This window comes from Apostichopus japonicus, chromosome 20 (genome assembly GCF_037975245.1).
Source record: "Apostichopus japonicus isolate 1M-3 chromosome 20, ASM3797524v1, whole genome shotgun sequence".
NCBI lineage: Eukaryota > Metazoa > Echinodermata > Holothuroidea > Aspidochirotida > Stichopodidae > Apostichopus > Apostichopus japonicus.
In genome coordinates this window covers 13577462-13601262 of record NC_092580.1, presented here as the reverse complement: position 1 = coordinate 13601262, position 23801 = coordinate 13577462, and the positions used below count along the sequence as shown (strand labels likewise).

The 23801-nt window shown below is 37.3% G+C and overlaps 3 protein-coding genes across 4 annotated transcripts in view; all 3 read left to right on the top strand.

Annotated features, from left to right (window-relative positions):
• Positions 1 to 1246: 1246 nt before the first annotated feature.
• On the top strand, positions 1247 to 11110 carry LOC139960979 (sodium-dependent phosphate transport protein 2A-like). The gene is made up of 6 exons (XM_071959726.1): positions 1247 to 1414; positions 5958 to 6204; positions 6428 to 6715; positions 7084 to 7394; positions 8008 to 8107; positions 8557 to 11110. The coding sequence occupies exons 1-6, from the start codon at positions 1400 to 1402 to the stop codon at positions 9690 to 9692; spliced, it is 2097 nt and encodes a 698-aa protein (XP_071815827.1). The 5' UTR covers positions 1247 to 1399; the 3' UTR covers positions 9693 to 11110.
• A 4566-nt stretch (positions 11111 to 15676) lies between these two features.
• Positions 15677 to 21888, top strand: LOC139961904 (uncharacterized). The gene is made up of 3 exons (XM_071961540.1): positions 15677 to 15989; positions 17369 to 17667; positions 18324 to 21888. The coding sequence occupies exons 1-3, from the start codon at positions 15714 to 15716 to the stop codon at positions 20614 to 20616; spliced, it is 2868 nt and encodes a 955-aa protein (XP_071817641.1). The 5' UTR covers positions 15677 to 15713; the 3' UTR covers positions 20617 to 21888.
• A 353-nt stretch (positions 21889 to 22241) lies between these two features.
• Positions 22242 to 23801, top strand: part of LOC139961901 (cadherin-like and PC-esterase domain-containing protein 1) — a 29429-nt gene continuing 27869 nt past the window's right edge. For both annotated transcript variants that reach the window (XR_011791075.1, XM_071961533.1), the window contains exon 1: positions 22242 to 22396. The gene's annotated coding sequence lies outside the window, so the exon portion shown is untranslated. The remainder of the gene's footprint in view (positions 22397 to 23801) is intronic.

Below are 23801 nucleotides of genomic sequence, written 5' to 3'. Positions count from 1 at the left end.
GTATGGAATCCGTGCAAATGTATGATTATTGAAGTTGTTTTGAAGCGAGTGTCCGATCTTCCCCATATCAAGAATCTTTGATGCAGCTATAGGCCTATACAGTCTAAAATGGAGCTTGCCGGATAATTACCATTTTATAATTAATAATTATATTTTATAAGTAATTAATTAATAATAATAAATAATCATTTTCCACCATTTAGCATCACTGATCGATTTCCATAAAAGTTTGAACCCATTTAATTTACTGGCTCTGGGTAAAGCTACTCCGACCCTTGCTTGTGCCTTTATGGCTTCGCATCCCGTGAGCCCTTCCTCGCACCCACTGTACAGGAAAGGGGTGCGAGGAAGGTCACCGACGTGTCTGCTCTAATGAATCTCACAAGCGATATAACCAGTACATAGTGTCACGCAAGGGAATCCAATCTGATGGAATAATGACGAATGTGCAAGACAAGAAAAGACGGACGTGATATGGTTTTGTGTAGACTCTGCCCAGAGTCGTATATGGGCTTAATTTAACTTTGTCTACACAAGGCTGCCCTCATCTCTGATCCATGTTTGGAGAATATGTCTCGCAGAACTGCAACAGTTAAACGAAACATGTCTTTTCAACAATCGAATTGTCAACTTTCAGGATTTTCGCTAATAAAACCACCCCATGCACCCCACCCCCCCTCCTCCCTGAAGACCCTGAAAATAATACGTTTACACAATAGCAAATGTAATTCAAATAGAACCCTTCTCCGTATGTTTATGTTGTAGCAACCCCATTACTACACAAACACACACATAGTTAAACTATATTGTGATCACTAAATACCTAAACTTCCTCAAATCAATTAACGTTACTGTGTTTGTCTTCAGTAATTGGCTGGCACTCATTTCCGTCACATTAATGCACCGCATTCCAACCTCACCCCCCACCCCCTTCTCCTCCGATCCATCTATATCGTCCTTGATTCATTCGAATTGAACGAATTAATTAGCACTTTGTGTAACAACAATAAGGACACGAAACGCAAACACGGTCTAGCCTATATAGCTGTTTCAGCATTGTGTGGCTTTTGTTTTTGTATATATGCCCAAGCAAGCTGCTTAATTAAACAAACAAGGCTGCCGATAAGAGGAAAACGATTTGAACAAGTCGCCAAGCAAGCCACGAGCCAGCCATGTGAACAACTTGATGCACACAGTAGGAAGTACGGTGATTCCGAACCGCCGAACCGCCATCTGCTATTATAACAAAAGAGACCGACGTTAATCAGCTTATTTTTAAAATCGCACTCAAAGGGAACTCTTGGAGAAAGAAAGAATCTTCTTCGCAGGCCGAAATATTACGGAACCTCAAGAGGATTTTGATAATAACAAACAAGTTATCTGTCATCAGACAACGAAAATGGGCCTTGGAAAGGTATGCTAGTTCTTTTTTATTTATTTATTAATATTAATAATTTATTAATCATGCTAGTAATTCGACGTTAATTCAATATTTCATATTTATGTATATATTTATCACCTTATAGCCTACATGTGTACTTCATTTATGTATTTATAGCCGGTTTGTGTGTTTCATGAATTCACCAGATTTATTTTGCGTTGTGTACATATTTTACTTTATATTGCTTTGTTTCATGGATCGATTTAATTTGTGATCTGTAGATTTTAATCTGTAAATATTCATATGCAAGCTGGCAAACTGTCAAATAATGACTATGCATCGCGAATTTCGTGAAAGGCTATTTAACATGTATGCCTAATTGAGTTAACCCGTGTAAACTTAGTTGAAACCAAACAGTCAAACATACATGTGTTACCATAGTGTATGTATAGGCAGAGTATTTTTCATTCTTGATTACAACCTTGTAGCTGCTCTACGGTTTGTCTGTTAATTCAATTCTATCCAGGTGCTCTCAATTTCCTTGTTCCATCAAAATGCCGGAAATATTATTGTTATTGTTACATTAGTCCAAGCCGTCCAAGGACTGGGCCACAACAGCAATAAGACTTTTCACAAGTTTATATACATTAGGCCTGTAGGCCAGTTGGGTGACAATAATTTACAGCTACTACCACTCTGTACTGTCCTCTCTTACCATGCATTTGCACTATAAATATGAAGCAGTTTCAAACCACTGTCACAGAGAAACAGGGTGTTGAGCATACTGTCAGTAGCTTATAGTACTTTGAAGCATGATATTACCATTGATATAAATACCATGTGCTAGGGATCTGACTTAATCTTAAAAATTGGGTTAATAATATTTTTTTATGGTCTTACTACATTTAGATTGAAATGAATATCATACAGTAATGCACGTGCATGGCCTATTCACGAAAGCGTTATCCATGCGTATATACATGCAGTTATAGCGCTGTCCATTATCCTATTCTCAGAGCGGACGAGAGCCTGGGGCGATCGGGGGTGGGGGACACCCGTGGCACCAAGTCAATGAGTATATGGGAATCCGCGGGGAAATATATGGGTAAAGGGATAATGTTAGTTCTCAATTTTAGAAGGAAGGCTTTCAAAACAAGGGGGGGGGGAGATTCTCGAAGCCACTTATAATTACTATATTATAGGGATATACTAAGTTCTACAAGCAACATACATCAACTTAACTTCTTGATGCAACTGCAACACAGTGGCTGATAAATTAAGATCCGCGCTCAGTTCAGGATATCAATTCCCAGTTTGACTGGGCCTGTTGGAATTCGGGTTCGTTTCAATTCACATGACGTATGCAACCGGCGAACAGCATGCTGTGTGATAGCCTACTATGGAGAAAGTATTCGAAACACGCGGAACTGTTGTTACAGCTCCCAACAGGATTAGTTAAGACTTTATGAGTGTGAATGAATCGTCCTGTCCCTCTGCAGATGATAGTTTGACCTTCGTTTTATTATTGAGTCTGTCATAATGTGATATATTTTCACGTCAGCAATGATAGCTTATAATAAGGATCATTGCCACGTACGTTGATTAAAGAGTTCACATTTGCCTTTCAAAATTACATTTGATCAGAACATTGCATCAATGGGAAAGGAAAACCGTAACATCTACCAACATCTTTGTTTTTATCATTCCGTAATTAAAAACTGTTAAGTTAAAATGTTATAATCATTCAACGAAATTATGCTACATAATTGCGGATACGTTGATGGGTGGAGGGAGACATAGGCGTATACGCACAAACAAATCCATAGGCGGTGGGTGGTGGAGGGATGGGGAAATTCCGGGTTTCAATAAATGGTTAACTTTCCAAAGAATTAACCAGGTAAACCGGTTTTCATCAAAATTAACAAAAAACTGGCAACTGGCATATCATGCATTTCCTTGAACTGCAGTGTCTCAAGACTGGGAATTTACTGCAAATTGAATTAGGCTGTCGCAGCGCAAAGTCTGAATACAATAAAAGAAAAAGAAAAATATGTAGTAACTTTTGGCGGAGGTTCAGCCAAGTTAGATTTTAATACCGCAGGTTTTGGGTATACCGCACTTCAGTTATCAACTTAGCACTGTATCACATATGACAGACCTGTGCTTGGTATATGTTCGTTTTTAACGACCACTGTCCAAAAGACAAAGAAACAAAGAACAACAAACCCAAATACAAGAATGAACTTTAGTCTTTATACTGTATGTCCCAATGACCTTCTGGCTTGTGAAGGGATGTATGCTGAGATGTATGTACGTGGCACAGTTAACATATGTCAATACATGTTGTTCCTTATATAATCTCACTTCGTAATACTGTACAATAGCCTACTGTATGTGTTTGTGCACTTCTTTTGGACTTTTTAGTCAATATTATTTATTTTTATATTTCCATTATGATATAATTAAATGCACCACACTCTTTATTAAATCGTTGAATATGCAGACTGTTGGGATGACAGCTGGGGAGGGGCGGGGGGGGGGGTTCAGGTGGACAGGGTGGGAAAAGGAAACTTAGGTTATTATATACCCCTAGGCTTGTAATAAGTATACCACATGCACCAAGAGTCACAAAAACATGCTTGTGACCACCTGGTGAGTAAAGTAACAAATATCTTCAATGTAGGCCTAAACTTTTGCATACTGACCTTAACCCATACATGTTATGTAGGAGCTGGGAATGATTTCAACGTAAACATACACATTTCAATCAAGTTGTTATACACCCTAACATGTGAAAAACTAAGAGAAGAAGCACAATGCATTAAAAACTCGATAATGCAGCAGCCATTGGACCCATGTTCCCTTATCCTCAACCCCCAGCCCCGTCCGCCTTTTGACCAATTTTATATATATAAAAGAAACGTCTAAATAGGCGATGTAGGGTGCCGATCTCAAATGACTTTGAAATTTCACCCAAAGACAGTTATTGAAATAGGCATACGGTCGACTGTAAATTGTCCTACTTTATCGAAAAACTGTGATCAAATCTTTTCTATTAACAAATTCAATGACGCGACGACTTCATCACAAAGAAAATGATCTTCAGATCTGTATATCTGTCAACTTCTGAACCAGTGCCCCACTTATTTCTTCCAAAAATATATGATAGTCTTAATTGCAGCTTCCTTACATGTGACTGTACATAAGGTGATTATAGCCTAGCACGGTTGTGCAACAGCCGAGTCCCATGTGAAACCCACGTTGTTTACCCAAGAGAATGACCGTTATCTACTTCCCGCCTACTAATTGTGTATGCATTTATTTTATGATCGCAAAAAGATACCGTAGTGTATAAGTTGCAGCCTATAGCTAATGAGCTGGGACCAGTATCATATAGGTTTCTATAGATAAGAGTTTCGTTTTACGCGGCTGTCTATACGGCGCACGTTGTTCGCGATTCAACACATACAAATTTATGTATAGCATATTGCCTAGTGCCGTTTTAAACAGTTAAATGAATAGTAAAATATGGCATTAATTATTAATACTCTTGTAAAATATATGTAATAGTATGATATTAACAATATGAAAGGTTGAGATCAATCGGTAGATACACGCTAAATCTCTCATATTAATGAACTGAAGAAAAAAAAAGGTCACAAAATCTTGAACTGTTGTGTATATTGTAGGACTAGGATCATAGAACAAAAAGGTTCGAAAAGTGAGAAAAAAGCAATACGTTAAAGGGAATGACACAATTCACTATGATCCACCGATTCATTGTAATTATAGACTTCAAAGAGAAGGAATTAAAAGGAGGGAGATATATGCAGTGTATAGGTATAGAGTGTAGCCTACCAAGAAATCCGAGTGAAACACACAAACCGATTATTTGTCCCGTTTGATGTCCATGTATATATATGGATAATGTCCAGATACATTTGCAATTGTAACTATTAATATATCAATGGACAAGTATTGCCCAAAACATGATTAAATTTGTTTGTATTAGTTTTCAGCAGCGGCTGTTACTGCTCCCGGCCACTCTCACTATCACTCTCTCATTTTCTCACATCTCCAAATGCGTTAATTTGTATCTCAAAATCCTGATGTGTACTAGTAGGCTAAATATGGTGTAAAGCTATACCATTACCGTGGCATAAACTAAACTATCTGAACAAAAGATCGAAAGGGAGAAAGAGAAAAAACAAACTCATAGAGCTGTTTGATCCTTTTTACATAATTCATTATTGGTGTGTATAGACTGTATGTTATATAGAACACTGCATATCTGCATGAAGCAATAGAAACATTCTTCTGTCAGTAGAAATGACGTCATGTTTTCTACATGAAAGAATTTGGCGCGTGGTGAAATCGATCACATAACTCGTTATGTTGACGCTGTTTGTATAAGTTATGTATATGATATGACATAAGTAATGTCCTACACTGCGCACCGTCATAACTCATATTCTTATATTTAATTATGGATACACATTTACCGCCAATGAGGTTATACCTGCAGTCCTACACGAGTAAAATTACCGTTTCACTCCCTTTCTTATTTTGTTACCAGAACGAAACAGCTGAGCTTGACATCATCCTTTCAGATGAGGCGCAGAGAGATAATAAAGATGGCGCCGCAATGAATGCAGCTTACGATGCTGGCGATGAAGATGTTCAGAAAGCTGGAGTATCATCCTCTCAGGATTTATCTGGTGATGACGCCACCGTAGATCTTGGGGAAGAGGATGCCGAACCTGAAGAAGATCCGTGGAATGCAGCGTTTAAGACGAAAACAAAAATCATCACACCTTGGAATGGTAAGCACAGTAGTATCCAACTTTTACATTGTACCGTATATATTTCATGGCTGTACTGCAAAGGTGCTGTCGTCTGCTTTTGTCAAGTTAACTTTGATTCGTTCTTCATTAAGTATGTTACGCTGAATTAAAATGTCTGATAAATTTTGTCATATAGTCTGTTAAGACCCTTACCCTACGTCCAACTGATCTATCATGGTGTTTTCTCTGTTCCTGTTTCCAGAACTCTCGACTTGCCAAAAAGTTTACCGTGTGGTCTATGACTGGATCTTTTTGAGCTTGCTTAAAATCGTTTGTGTCCTTGGTCTCCTGTACGTCTTCGTCTGCTCACTGCAGGTGATGTCTGCAGCTTTTCAACTTCTTGGCGGGAAAGCAGCAGGCAAAGCATTGACTGAGAGTGAAATCGTTAACAACCCCGTCGGAGGTCTCATGATGGGTGTCATGGTAACCGTGCTAGTGCAGAGTTCTAGCACATCTACCAGTATCATCGTATCCATGGTCGGCGCTGGAGGTGAGTTCAAGAATATAAAAATTAACTGGACTTACTCAAGTCGTACCATTTTAATGAGGTGCACCGTTTGAGCTCAAATTACTGCTATAACTTATAATCCGTCATATCCATTGGTCAACATTCTTCCTTTACAATTCAGAAGTTATAGCGTCGATAACTCCTACACCGATTTAAAACATTAGCCTATTTGAACATTCATAACATGGCATATTTTTGATATTATTTTACTATCGATATTCTTCCCAAACCTTTCAATGTGGAAGTGAAAAATTACCATATACCTATAGATCATTTACAAGTTCAAAGGAAAAGTAAATGTTTTTTGGGCATCATTTTATTTATTTTTCGTTCTTACTTTCTTCATCTAGTGTTGACAGTGGAACAGGCGATACCATTTATCATGGGGGCCAACATTGGTACATCGGTGACTAACACCATCGTAGCAGTGACACAAGCCAAAGATAGGAATCAATTCCGACGGGCCTTCGGGGGCGCTACAGTTCACGATATGTTCAATTGGTTATCGGTGGCTATCCTGTTACCACTGGAGGTCCAGTTTAGCATACTTTACAAGATCAGTGAAGGATTCTTAGGTCTATTCAACGTCTCTCCTAATGATTCTGCTGACATCGACTTTCTAGATGCAATCACAAAACCCATCACATCTCATATTGTGCAGGTAATTATGATAAATATGGCTATTATACATACCAGGCTTTTTTTAAAAATAATTCCATGCATACTGCCGGCTGGATGATAACTTCATCAAATTCTATCAATATCCCAATCAAAATATTAAAAATATGAGAGATCTATATATCATAACGCGAGCGAACGAAGGAGTGGTTATGTTACTAACAAAAACGAAGAGAAAAAATCTGAAAAGCGCAAATCATATTCTCAGTGGATCACGTGGCAAACCCTTTTGTTACTTCGTGTTTATTTAATAATGTAAACACCATAAGCACCGTTTGAGATGTATGTCGCAAGCCTGTTCATAATCGTAGTATATACAGTAAAGTTTACATACTGCAATTATGAAAGAAAGTTACATAGTTTTGAATTTTGAAAACCTTCTGTAAGATGAGTGTAACCCTTTAAGATTAATGAAGTGATATCAGATTTCGTAAATTACCATACGGCGCGGTGTTGCTCGTAAATTCGAGTAGTTTATCGTTCCTCATTATTGTATCATGGCCTAGACTACTTGAGTGTTTCCCTAAATATCAAACATAGCGAATATTTACGATAACTATACAAAACTAAAGCACTGTTATTTTGCTTCCTTGCAGATTGACAAGAGCGCCATCACAGATATTGCTTTGAATCAAACTGACGGTGAAGACGTTACTCTGTTGATGAGATGTGAAGATGGTGAAACCGGAAGTACATGTAAGTTTGATAGCTAAAACTCTTTTCTCTCTTCTTTTTCTCCTTCTCCCATCTCTCATTTTTCATGTCTGCTATAGACACCATCGGGTCAGAGGTTATGAGGGTATAGCCTACACTGTCATGTAAGCTATTAAACACCACTGGCAAATAGCATGGGTGTCCAATACTATGCTATGTAACCGGTCATAACGACTCCTGTAACCGTGACGACTAAAAATTACACAGTGCGCGTACTCGTAATATATGTTTATGTGAATGACTTGGGGGGGGGGGCACAAATTACTTCTTTGGTGATATGTGATTGGTCAATATTTTGAAAATCCCGTTGCCAAATGACAGTCTAAGTATAGTAATACAGTGAATGATTTAGGGTCAACATCAAATGTCTGATTTTCTGACTTTCAAGGAGATCAAAGATTACTAAGTTTTTTTACTTTGTTCTTTTTCAGGTAACCACATTTTTGCTTACTCTGATCTCTCGGATGCTGCAGTTGGAGGTATTTTGTTGCTCTTCTCTCTCCTGATCCTCACAACGTGCCTGCTTCTGCTGGTGCGCATGCTCCAATGGATTCTCCAAGGTCAACGCACTATGAAACTCGTCCGCAAAGCGCTCAACGCCAATTTTCCAGGTGTCTTCTCATTTCTGACCGGTTACTTCGCGATACTTGTCGGTGCTATTTTGACGTTCTTGGTACAGAGTAGTTCTGTCTTCACATCTGCTATTACACCACTGGTAGGCATGGGACTTATCACGATAAAGCGTATGTACCCGTTAACATTAGGTTCTAACATTGGTACAACTGGAACCAGTATACTAGCAGCGTTAGCACAGCCAGACAACTTTTTATTGGCCATGCAGGTGTCCTTATGTCATTTATTCTTTAACATTTTAGGTATAAGTATATGGTATCCTATTCCATTCATGAGGAATGTACCTATCAATTTGGCTAAGAATCTTGGTAATAACACTGCCAAATACAGGTGGTTTGCCATGGTTTACCTCATTACTATATTTTTCTTTATACCAATGAGTGTATTTGCGCTCTCTTTAGCTGGTCCCGTAGTCTTCCTCTCAGTCGCTGTACCTATCGGCTTCATCTTGATAGTTATAATCATTGTTAACATCATGCAAGCCAAAGCTCCAAAATGTTTACCAAAAGTTTTAAGAAATTGGAAATTCCTTCCAGAACCACTGCGATCCTTACGGCCATATGATGCACCCTTCACTAAGGCTGGTTTATGCTGTAAGCAATGCTGTCCCAAGCGTTGTTGCGGAAATGATAGTGATGTTAAAAATGCTGAGTTAGATCAAGAATTAGAAGTAACCGTAGGAGATACAGACGAAGGTATACATCAAAGTCAGAATGAAATGAAAGTTGTAGACTTTGCAGAACAAATTGCAATAGAAATTACAGAAGACGAAACAGTGATTCGGAAAAATGTTGATGACGTTTCTCACAAGTCTCTTGATAGCGGTGTAGTATCTGCAAATATTTCTACGATATCAGGCCAATTAAGTACATCACCGTCCACAGTGTCATTAAGGACGTATCATAACGAAGCTATGGAAAAGGAGGAAGGCTGAGTTTAGGGTACAGACTCCAGCAGTCTGATAACAAAGAAAAGCACCTCTTTTCGGGAGGTTATTCCGAGGAAAGCTTGAGCTGAGCACTTCGTCACGTGTGACGACACAGGTCATGAAGTTGAAGGTAAAGGCAAGCCAAAGTCGCATTCTAGGCCTACTGCCAACCAGTTTGCCATTTTCGCGGAACTGCTATAGCTTATGTGATGTGTTCTATTGCATAAGCAAAAATATGTGTTAGCCTAAATGCTGCAAACTATGAAAAGTTAAAATGCAGCTGTTGTAGCGAGAGTTTATTTATGTATTCAGAGTTCTATGTTTTTCAAAAAGTGAGTTCATTATTGACGCAGGTTACAAAATTACTTAAGCAGATGAAACACAGCAATAGAAAGAATAACGCGAATCCACAGAGTATAATTTCTATAGTATTCAATTAAAGTGCCTTAATAATGTATAGTTACCAATATTACTACATATTAACATAAGTACAGTGCGTTAAATGACATCAATTGTTAAGTGATTACCATTACGCCAAATGCTGCCATGCATTCCGATATTTAATTAGTGTCCATCATAACAAGATTTAAGAACAAAGCATAATTTATGTTTTTCATAATATCATCAGTGATTATTTGAATTTGACGATATTTCTTTCATATTGATTGTGTGTGATTTCTAACGATATTATATTCTTCGGGGGTTACTATTGGGATCGATCGATGTATCGATTATGACTGTGCTCTCAAAAGTACGGAAATGTATGAATGCTTAAGGAACTTAAAATGAATATTGACCTTTGTGGTGTATGTTTGAACACAAACATTCATTGAGGAGACAAAAAGGAGTAATATAATTTAACATATTAATGTTAGTTGACAAATTTGATTTGTGATGAGAGGAATCGCTCACATTTGTGTTGTTTAATAACTGAAATGAACACACTTTTATGAACTCGTCAGGTTCCTTAATTTGAAGGCTTTTCAAGTAATTTGCAGATCAATACATATCTTAAAGCAGTACTATGCAGAGTAACTACATGATACTACATTGACACTATATCATATCATCTAATAAGAAAATTCAACAATCTGGTTGCGAAATTCTATTCAAATGGAATACTAATGGAATCACATTAATTATATATCTGACTGTCTCATTGTACTTAAGGTTATTTGGAATTGTTTTTCAATTACCATTTAAAAACGAGGCTGAAGCCATTGGGACAAATTTATTTAGTTTTTGTTTTTGTTTTACCTTGGGTCCAAACAAATCAATACAAACTTGAAATAAATTATAGAATTAAATAAAATATAGAATTAATCATTTTATATATGTGTATAAAATTGATAAGAGAAGAATATTTTGTATAAATTTGCTCATAAATGACAGAGTTACTAAATATATTTGAGACAAACATTAAATACATGCTCTTTCGTCTTCGTTTTATTTTCTATAGGCTGATTAATAAAATATTTATCTCAATAACATAATATGTTTTTCTTTAAACTTTGGGTATTTCATATTGATGAGTATGATTTCCCGGAACATCTCTCCAACTGGTCATTTTCACTGGTCTCTTGTCCCTCATCCCATCATGATCCTTCTCCGTATACAGGATCAAGTCAGAAAACAAAATAAGATCCCGGGGTGGGAAATTCAGAGAGGAAACGTTGATGTTATTGTAATTTCTTTGAAACACTGCTTTTTAATATGCTTAGTTTTTAGAACAGAAAAGGACTTAAGTTCAAACTTGAATCTTTGAAATGATATTTTTTTGTTAATTGCAAAAAAGCTCTTATTTAGTGAACCGATCAAATTTGAGCGATACTCAAAACAAAAACAGTCGCTCTTCAGAGTTACGATGTGACGTCATCGGAGCAAACGTCGTGCATGTGAAACATTTTCTGTAACCTATTAATCTTTCTCTGTAAATAAATAATAAATGCAAGAACAACAAAGAATGACAGCAGGCAGGCACGGTCACGACAATTTGAAAGTTCACGCAGACGTTTTGACGAAAATGTCACCACAGTTTATTTTAGTCGCACCTGAAAATCAACTTAAAGGTCACCCTTATTTCCCACCTTAAAATATATGTTAGAAAATCATTAAAAAAGTATAGTCACCCGTGTTGGAAGACCATCACGAATTGTAGGCCTACTTTTGAAAACTTGATTCAATTTCACAATTATATGTGACTTTGGTCTTGATGCGTGGATTCTGAACTTATTTCTATAATGATTGTACAGAGTAGTCTGCTGTTTCTATAAAGTCCGTAACCATGACAAGAGGAGAGGGCGGCATTCAATTATAAGTTCAACAAACCAATATACTAGGAGAGGGCGGCATTCAATTATAAGTTCAATATACCTCACACATCAATAAAATTGCATCGAGAATGTGCCCCCCATATACGGTTCGTAATATGATCACAGTCCCCGAATCGTTTGCTATGGATGATAACAATACCATCGTTATATATATGAATAGGCCAAGATTGTTACCCTCCTTTCTAATGTAAAAATATTATATAGGTACATCTTGTAAGCTTCCAAAGGGTATATCCTATAACTTCCTGAGATTTTTAAACAGATCATCGAGCCCGTTTCAATATCATCGAAAAGATGAAAACTATGTAGTATAGGTATGCTTGCTGCCAAATAACACGACTTTCGTTAGGACGACCTCAATCAGGCATTGCGCAATAATCACTGCGTGTGGATCGACCCAAAGCCCCTTAGTCGGTGGTCTGAAGGCCCACCTGCATCGACTTTTCAAAAGGGTGCATTCAAATGTATTTTATAGATTTATTTAACCAATTCAGAGGCAAAATATTAAATACTATGACGTAGCTAATTTTCTTCCCATTATGCAGATTGTAAAATGGCTTTTTTTTTCAGTTTTACTAAGCTTTGAATGGAAATGTTAAAATATCGTGTAAAGGGCTACTTGGTTGGTCAAAGTTAAGTATGGTTATATGTTTCCCATTCGTTCTTTTTCCCGAAGAATTGTTTTTTATTAATTTCTAAATTAATTTCAGCTAGTATATTTTCGTTAAAAGGCGAAAAGGTCATACCTGTTTCATCAGTGACGGGATCATAAATTGAAGTTAAAAAAGCTAAAAATTAGTTTATTTTATTATTATTTTTTTCTTTATAGCTGAATGGATGTACACAATTGACATATTTGATGCTCTTTAACCGCCTACTGAGAAAAGCTTCTTATCCTGTCTTGGTTAATGACTGTTTTTTTCTTTCTTCTTCTTCAAATGACAATGCAATTCATCTACAGAGACTTCAAGTGTGCTCTCAATAGAGGTGATAATTGATCACGTGATCTGAAGTATAAAAGTCCAATCGGATTACGTAATCAGAACACAATGAACTTGACTGTCTGGTGCCTAATGTTTAGCCAAGCGAAAAAACAACCCACCCACATGGGAGGATGAAAAATACTCTATAGAAACCAGTATATACCGTTTGCTACGTTCATGTACATATATATGGCTAAGAACACTTAATATACCGTTTTAGACTAGGGAGGAATTCTAAATAGAAAAAAATAAAGCTGTAACGAAGAGAGAGAAAAACAAACGCAAGGAATTATCTGTATATGGACGTTGTATATGGAAGTTTTATATGGACGTTGTATACGGACGTTGTATATGGACGTTGTACATGGACGATGTCCAAACGGTTGTTTCATGAAAGAGGAAACTAAAAGAAAATAGAGTAAGGATTTGAACGGAAACGCTATTTACTATTGTAGCCTCTTGTTATGGTTGAATTTTGTACAGGATACGGAAGGTAAGTACGTAAGGCTTATGTTATATGATATGTTATACTATATATATCTAGATATACATACATATGAGACATAAAAACTATATAGCAGGTCCCATCTTTCATCGGTCGGATTCTTCCATTTATTTGTTAGGAATATTTTTTTTTTACCGAAACAAAGGTAATTCATCGTTCTCAAATTATTTTGAGAACAACACTTCACACTCCGTTACTTATCTTAATTAACTAACTAAAAGTTACGGACAGAATGTTTTGTTTACACTGTTACAGTATAGTCTCGTGTTAATTGTCTTTCATGTATTTGTCTTTGAGAACGACACGTGTAAATACATTAGTTCCAGTTAAAATAAAATGAAAGACTCCGATCGGTGTCAGACTTGGCACTTTTTGCATACGAGGCGTAGGCTTACACGTCAGCAACAAAACTGGGGGAATAGTTAGTACTTAGTAAGGAAAACTTACTTCTTTCTGGATTTTTATCCTTAATAACATCATTACTTCATGTTAAGAATGCACCTTAATAATTATGTCATCATATCAGCAAAGACAGCATATTTTATCTGTTGTTGTTGTATAAAAATTATATTATTATTGTTATTGTTATTATCATTATTATTATTATTTTATAATTATTATTATTATTATTATTATAATTATATTATTATTATTATTATTATTATTATTATATTAATCCCCTAAGAAAATAGCTCATTAAGTTGACTATTCGAGTTTTATTTCAAAACATAAAATAAGGGAAAAAAAGGTTTCCGATATATTATTAATACTGATGTAACCAAAAGAAGAGGGGTCGGGGAGGGAGAAGGTGTGTCCGGCTGAACGAAGTTTTCAAAACCATCTACAACAACTCAAAATTTCAATTTAATAGCAAAAAGACTTGGCGAGAGTGTTATATATCTATATTTTTTGTGCAGCCGCCGAGAAATTTTGTATAACTAAATCCGAGAAATTATTTAAGCGAGAAATTGATGAATCATAAAACACCGAAAAATGTTTGACAAGATAAAAATACTTTCAACTTCAGATTTTGAGTTAGTCATTCTATGGTAACCTATAGCACGCCTAATATTATAATGAAAGTCTTTGACAGAAAGAAAAAACTAACAGTCTAATACATACAGGATGTAAGCAAACTTAAACATACTTGAAATAATTTTCACCTGCTTGATCCATGACAAAGATCCATGACAAAACTCACACGACTTCCTGTTAACAAATGTCATTTAGATAACGTGACGTAGATCATCAACCAAGAACAATGATCTATGAACAGATAACACGAGAAATACAGCTGCTGTGCAGATGTCAAAGATGAAAGAGAACAATACAGGGTTCAGAACTGCTTCTGTCCTCTCTCTCCCCTTCTCTCACCCCATGTCAGCAGGTATAACATGACCCAACGAGAGGTTGTGGTAGGAGGGAAATGACGGGGGGGGGGTGGTAGGAGCTATAGAAAGCCTAAAATGTTTATAAGACAACTTTCATCTTGAAAACTTGATAAGGCTGCAAGGGTGATCCATATAGCATTGAATATTTAATCCTTCACGATGGGACGGTTCATGAACTCAACTGCGCATGTGCGTTTCGTGGTACCTGGTCAGGTCGAGTAAGACATACAGAGAACAAATATCACATGTTATCCAAACCATGCCGTCCACCTCAGTAGAAAAAGAATAATGTATATAGATGGTTAAGGTATATAGATGTTTATTGTTGTCGGTGAGTTGTTTATTTCAACATACTATTTGACACCATATCATCATCATCGATAAAAGTGACTTTTCAAGTGACTAAAACTGACTTTCAAGTTTCAATTAGTCAGGAAAATTAGATACCCACCACTGTACATATGTAGGGGTGACAATCCTGCTCGAGCATGTAGTGTATAGTGATTCTCCTTCAGGTGCAGAGAGTTTACCTCGTGATGTTCACAGGTGGTAAGTTTTAAGCACGTTAGTCCTTTAAGTCTCATCCAAGATGTCGTTCTGAGCATGTTCAGTAGTTTAATTAATGAAAAGGGTTATTTTACTCCAAACTAAAGCCCTGAGCAGCTCCATACTACTCCGTACAGGTGAGGGTGAAGCAGGAGCAGTACGTGTTAAAGTGCTATTGATAATTCATACCGATATGTCTTCTTTTTTTTTGGTGTAATTTTCATACACTTTCTTTTCCCCACATTATGTCCAATTAAGTACCTGACGATATGATGGACCAGAGACCTGTTATTGGCGGGAAATTTGGTGAGATTGACAGCTCACCAGGAGTCGAATATTTTCAACAGATGACGTCAGATGGGAGTGAATTGAATGGAGAGAATGGCCAAAGTAGGGGGTTTGGGAAATCGAGGAAAACACGTATTATCTTTAACGCAGCTCAATTGATTGCTCTAGAAAGGTTATTTCAGGAAGTGGCTTATCCTGATATGGATTTACGAACGAAAATAGCGGAACGATTGGAAATAGACGAAAGCAGAGTTACGGTTAGTTTACCAGTTAACACCCTGGTCTTCAAACTCTTTTTTATTTTATTTAATTGCTAACCCCAATTTTCACCTTCACCATCTTGGCGACCCTACAGTGGCGGATGTTTGGGCATAAAGGGTGTGGGGGGGGGGGGGGAGTTGTTCCATCCCGTTTGAGAAATGGTTATGTGATTAATGGTTCTCAGTTGCAAGATGGCATTACAATATATTTTGCAACTTTTGAAGTAATGTTGAAGAGTTTTCTTATTTATTTGAAAAGTCGGCAATTTCTGGCGACCCTCCAAACTTGTTTAAAAAAGCTTTGAAAGGGTCGTGACCCCCAATGTTAAATTTCGAGGAATAAAGGGAGCATAAAGTGGTTTAGTGGTTTGACCTGTTCCGATATAGCACAAACAGAGTATGTCATTTCGGTCACATTTAATTTTTTTGTTATACGTGAACGATTGTAATGATATACAATCAATTACCTTTGTTCGCCATCCCATTATTTAACACATTGATATAGCCTTAAGTTCTATATCTGAAGAAAAGTTCTGAAGAAAAGAAAAGTTCTACTCTGAAGAAAAGTTGTGCAATAATCTCCGACTATTATTACCGCATTTGAGAAGTAAGCAAACTGCTTAACTCTTCTAGGTATAACTACTATGGGTTTTTTTATTTTATAGCCTATGAGGACAATCGAGTGTAATGAAACATTGTTCTTCTTACAAATAAGAACCATAGAGAGGGCAACCTACGGAATTAATTCTTTTGGAAAACAATGATTCTTAAAATTAGCTGGTGATAACAGAAGTCTCATAGCTTTAGAGAATGCTTTCTCTTAGAGGATTTATTTCTCTCAAAAATATAAGCTACGGCTCTGCATTCACTTATGCATTGGCGCCCTCAATTATCTTCATGTTCCCTTATACTGATAATCCTTGAGCGTAGGGCACCCTCTATATACCCCCTTTTTCTCTCTGTTTGCAAACAATCTTTTTGATCAAGCGCCCGTCATGTTAGTAAAACGAAATTTTCCTTCAAAGTTATCTGTGTCATCCTTGCCAGTTGGGACAATTTCCTAACGTTAGTACCCTCGCTAAACTGTACTCCAATATCATGCTATCAAAGCACTGGTATTGACAGTACAAACAGTTCCTAATCTTGATCTGATAAAAACATGATATTCAAACTGCTCGTACTGACAATACGAGTGCTCTGAAACGGGACATGACACTACAGTATAGAAAAAAATGTCGCAACTGGTCATCCGTAGGTTTTGATGAATATTCATTATTGTGCATGATCTTTACGGGCGACAATTACCATAGAAAAAGGCTGTGTCTTATTTGCAATCTTCCAATCTTTTTTCTATGTTATGATTGTTTCTTCAATAGGTTTGGTTTCAGAACCGTAGAGCAAAGTACCGGAGGACCTCAGTAAAAAGAAACGTCGATGACGTCACACCTACGTCACAAGATCCCCATGTCGCCTCCCCTGCATCTAATGGTACCAGTGATACTCAGCACCCTTCTCAGGTCCCTCAGAGTACTCCGAATTTCGTTGAGAGTATACCAGTGGCAGGTATAGAGTTTTCCACGTGGCTTAACCACACCCACTCGGGCGACCAATCAACGGTTGTACATCATTCACGTCATCCAGAGACGACTACGCAGTTTGACAATAATGGACCAGGGTTAGTAAAACACAAGTCAATGAGTAATTAATACATAATACGTAAGTCGTAAACTTTAAACATTACGCTTTGCGTTAGATCTATATAGATCTGTAGCATTTTTTTTATTTGTTATAATGTGATACTAATTGTTTCATGCGGATGAATATAATTCTGCAAACTACTCTAAACTGTTGTATTTCAAATTGTTTTCCACTTCTTCGACCCACTTTTGATTGTTTATATCAACTTGCGAACCAAATTTAAACCAGCTTAAGTCAATAACTAATAACAGTGCAACATTTATGGTTCGGTTATGTATGTGTGTGGAGGGGAGGGAAGGGTGTGGTATTGAAATACTCTATTTAAAATAGCAAGTTGAGGTCAGTAATAAATGTATACAAGCCATGCAACGTACGGGTAACACCGCAATGGCAAAGACAATATGATGCTAGATTCTTGTTAAGTCAAAATTTCAACACTATTTGCACAAGATCTAACCACCGCGAGTGGAAAAGTACGCATTTTACCCACGATGCCATGAACGCGTTAAAGTGATTCTTTACTGTACCGTGTTGTTACAGATGTAACATACCATGGCTCTCGTTTATATATACCTTACATAAGAAAGTTATTTTCCTATTTACTATATATATATTTTCCCCTCTTTTGTACAGAAAAATTCAACAAGACGGAGAAACATCTCGCCAAAGGCGAACACTGGATTGGCTTCAATCTCAAAATAACCACCGAGTAGTTTCTCCATGTGACGTCACTAGGACAAGTCCACATGACGTTCGAATCCCTGAAGAGTACAGACACCGAACCAGAGATAATCCTCAACAAGAACAGATAAACTCAAGAAGTATGACGAACAACGTAAGAGACAGTTCTACTGGAACCCGTCACCAGAACTTTCCCACTACAAACGGTTCAGTAGCAGAACCATATCAACAGAGAAAGCACGGTTCAGAAGCAGAACCATATCAACAGAGAAAGCACGGACAGGGTTATACAGCCACGTCAAATGAAATGGGAGAACGTGCTCCTCCTAATAAGGATGTCATGCAGCTACAAGAGAATCACCTCGGTGAGGCATTGAAACGTCTTTCTGCAGCACGAGGAGAACCACCAATGACAGCTACTCCCTCAACATTTGGTATGAACCACTGGTCACAAATTCCGAAAAGCATCCAACCAAATTCTCAAGCATTTTCGGTATCACATGATCCATTTTCAAACAACCACGGGGTCTATCATGAACCTAGATTTGGTATGTCTGTTAGTCCACATCAAGCACCATTTCAACCTACTCCTTACACCAATAGTTCCTCTGCGTCGTTACAGAGGGAGGGATTGCCACGTCATGATTCACCTGACGTTTCGAACACCGGCCCAACATATGAGAAGCAGGACGTAAGAAAACCTCCGATAACCGCTAACCGACTGCAAGACCGAAAAGATTCAAGAAACACAAAAGTTGATGTATGTAATCAAAGATCTATACAATATAAAGATAATAATCACTACCAGAAGAGAAAACGCCAACATTCGTCGGGTGGGTCAGGGGAAGATGATACAAGAGAGAGAATTAAAAGGAAAAAGAAATACAGAAAAAGAAGAAAGGTATTTCGAAGAGAACCGAAGACGAAAGAGCTCTCTCTAAATGAATTGGTAGCGATGAGAAGACGTACCGTATACAGCAGTGACTCTGACAATGCAGCCCGGGAAAACAGAAATTCTCACAGAACAACAGATAACAGATTACATAGATCAGAATGGAAAGCTTCTTCTTCATTTGAGGACCCAGCGACTTCCTCCAAATCAGAGAAACGAACCAGCAGTTCAACAATATTTAGCTCTACATCTGATTCGGACTTTGAAGTGCCATATTGCAAGCAACTTAGAAGGCAAAATCAGTTATCGTCTGCAAATCAACCGACGAAATTAGCCACAAATGACAAAATCTCTCATGTCATGCCTTTCCGCGGCAATCAGGGTAACGAATACTACACAAAGGATTCTACACTGTGTAATATTCCACAATTTCCATATCACGCAAACGCGGTGCAGAAAGATGTTTCTCCTCACTCGTATGGGAATACCTTCCAGTCATCGCCTCATGGCTATTTGGAGAATGTTTCCAATGGACACAAAGAGAGTACCGTAATTGAAAATATCCCTGATGACAACTACTCGAAATATACCAGGAAAGATCAGTTGCCAGAATTAGAACGGGCGTCCATGCTAAATCTGCTATTTGGTCCTAAATCCCCGGATATACCCATCGGAAGCATATCTGACGAAGACAGATACTCAATAAAAGGACGGAAATCGAGTAACGAAGATATTCTTTCGGAGTCGCTGAAACTAGCACAGATGTGTAACTCACCGCTGTCTACGGAACACTCTGATTTCACAGCGCCGTCACCCTACAGTCCGATCAGTTTAGAAGGAATGTCCAATCAACAGTACAACAAAGACCATCCAGTAGGTCATGTGACCGCCTTCCAACGTGACGTCATGTATAACGTGACACAAAAGCAGTACACCCTTCACTATGGCGACAAAGCTAGTATTTCTTCGTACAACAAGTTGACGACAAAACCACGTGGTGTCATACGACCAGTGCCACAGAAACATAACTCAGTAGTAGCGACTGAGCATCCTTTTCTGACACCGTCCATGATGCAAGAACCACATAGTTTAAAGAAACAAGATCAGACACAGACAAACGGCGTCCAAACCGGTAAAGTCACTGGGACAGTACGTCCGTGGTGTGACGATTACCCTAGAGCGACTTCGAATCCATCACAAGATGTCAGTAGACCCGTACGTGAACCTGTACCCATTGAAGGTGCACCTCCGAATAAAATATGTACCATGGTAAAGGACGCCATCAGTCCTGTTGATCTCTTGGCTAAATATTTAACTTGGACCGGTAAATGCTACGTCGCACAGCAACATTAGGAATAACAGACTACAATAAACGAACGAACGAACGAACAGGCAGTTTAAAGTGGTTTGTCAGTCATTAGCACTATAGTTACGTTATTTCAATGTGATGTTCCAAAGCACCGGTATTTAAAAAAATGAACAATTTCGGATCCGATATCTAATGGAAACAGGATATTCATATTGCCCGTATATTGTCAATACAAATGTACGGCAGCGCGACCTAAAAGTACCATATAGAGAGAAAAAGTCTCCCATTACTGGATGCGAGCAAGAGTGACATTTAATGGACAGGACCCATAAACTCAAAGATCCCTCAGATAACATCTACGTATAACATTTAACAGGCAACGTTTTTTCTTTAATATGTGTGATTCGTGCCATTTGTCTCGTCTCAAATGGTATAGTAAGAAATCAATGAATCATGCTTGTTTTTTTCTTTGCTGTTACTGTTACTGAAGAAAAGATTGTCTCACATAACCTGTCGATGGATAAACTTTTACATTTAATATGGAATAAGAAAGCAAAAGTTCAAACGGCTTTTGCTTGTACGATCACAAGCCAGCCATAAATTCGTTCTAATGTAAGGATAGTACTATGCTCTTTGACTTGATCGCGGAGAATTGAGAGAAACTGTGTGTTTACACCGATAATATTTATATCTTTGATATAAATATATATAGTTGTAAATATTGAACAATTGAAGTGTAAAGATAATAACATCAACCAGTATATTTACATCCTTGTTCGTATAACATTTTTTTTGCTCGAAATATTCGGACAGTTAGTTTTTCATAATCCTCTGTATGTTTGAACACTAATATTACGAGTCTTCCCAACGGGTTATGTTATACAGGTATTACTTAAGAATTCGAATGTTGGTAGGGGAGGGGGTGGGGTTATTGATGTAATTTATTTAAAATGTCACTATTCTGAGAAGAAACTACTTTAATTTTATTGATGTATGATGCGTATCTTCACAATTCCCAGTGATAATTCAACATTCGTAGTAATACAAATTTAAATATACCACTTACTACGCAATCTACATTTAAAAACCATTACTATATCTTGTTTCTCATTAATTGTTGTTAAATTTTAAAGACGTCGAGGCTAGTTGTATATTTATTATATTTCTACTACTTTTCTTTCTTCCATTCTTGTCTTCCATTACTTGTCTTCCATTACTTCCATTCTTGTTTTCATGTATTTTGTTAAGATATAAACATATGTAAAGAGAAACTTGCTTTATTACTGAGAGACTAATAACAAAACATTCTAAAATCACCTCGATGTGGTTTCTTTATTTTTCGTTTACCTTCACAAAAATAATACATTTAGTTGCATCAGTAAAACAAATACAAAATAAAAACAGGGGTTAAAAATCCTCTAATAAAGTAGTACCCTACGTTCGAAACAAATGACATACTGTTAACAAGTACAAATACTTTACAGATGAAACATACTGGTGCAATGAATACTACTAGTTTTGTCAAGCAATTTGCAACTGCTTAAAACTTCCAAAAAACTGACATGATCGTCAAAAACACCGATAGTTCGTTGATCACACAACCAATCAGAAATGTACTGACGAACTTTTTAATTTAGATGGCGCTATTAGAGATCACTTTTCGTTAGGGCTTCATGTGCAAGTTGGCTAAAGAAAACTGATCTGATGATTGTAAGAGCAGCAGTTATTCGTCCTTTTACCCGAAGCGTAAAATGGGAGAAGGAAATACTCCCTCAAATTTATTATATGTGGATCATATTATGATTTTGTTCCATTTCACCGTAGGTAGGTTATCAAAGTTCTTGAAACTAAGTTAATTTCGCAGAATTAGAAAGTTGGTACTGGTGGCAGGCCTAAGTAACTTAGGCTCATAGAAATTGCTTTAGTTTCAACTTTAAGTTAGGCTAGGCCTTGCCTAGACTTCGTCTTCGTCTTCGATACGGTGACACATCCGCAAAAAGGGACAATATCTCACCACACACACGTCAAGAGAGTAATTAATTAGATCTGACCCGAGTACTGATATAAGTGACAGGATTCACAGAACCACTGGAACTACTAATGAGGTCTGAAGGCAGACTATTCCAATCCCTAATTGTATTTGGAAAAAAACTATACTTATAGCAATTTGTACTGGCATACAGCTGGCAGAAATGCATATCATGCATGTTCCGACTCCTACGCAGAGGCTTTCTTAGGCAGACTAGAGTAACTATACCAGGTTCTGGGCTAGACTAAGTTAGGGCCACTGGCCTAGGCTTAATCTAAGTCTTCATTTTATCTGGTGTCGACAAGACCAACGTCAGGCCTACTGTAGGTCTACGAAGTGAGGCTACAGTAAAAATAACCTCAAGGCAGTCAAGGTACTGATCAACTCAAGATGTCAGCATTAGGCTACAGTTAGGCCCTAATATTAAGTCTACCCTTAGTCTATGAACTAGGAAATTGTAACTTTATGATGATAAAAGATACAACACTATTTTCAATGAAAATGATAAGGATGATCAGTCCACAGTTTGATCATACTCTGCAAAAGGGTTTAGTCACACAAGTTTGGTGAAGAGTGCTCGTTGTTTAACTTGTACCCATACCTGTCATCAAGTACTCACACTTGGCTGCTAAAGTACTCAAACTTGCACTTGATTTGAAGCACTTTGTACCCGCCCAGGAGGACCACTTTACAAGTACTGATTTAAAAAAAAAAACGGTTTCGTAAAAACTGAGGTTACAACAGGAAGCTTCATTATTTTTATCCATGTATTGCATTCCATTGTATTACTCTGTAATATTACTGTACTCATGCATCTATACTCATACTGTATGCCCATTTTCAGAAAATAAAATCACCTTTGTTTATCCAAAATCGTTAAACAGATGCTTACGAGGGCAGGTGTATTGACCTATTTGTTCATAACTGTGTATTAGGCTGTATGCTGAACTACTATGTGTTTTAACATTAAGTGAATGCAGAGAAATATTAGGATGTATTGTGATGAACTATGTCTTTTAACACTAAGTGTATGCCCAGCACCATTAGGTTGCATGCTGATCTGTGTTTTATCACTACTGTATGCCTAGCACCATTAGGCTTTGTGCTGAACTATGTGTTTTAACACTAAGTGTATGCTGAGAACCATTAGGATGTATCATGCTGAACTATGTCTTTTAACACTAAGTGTATGCCTAGCAC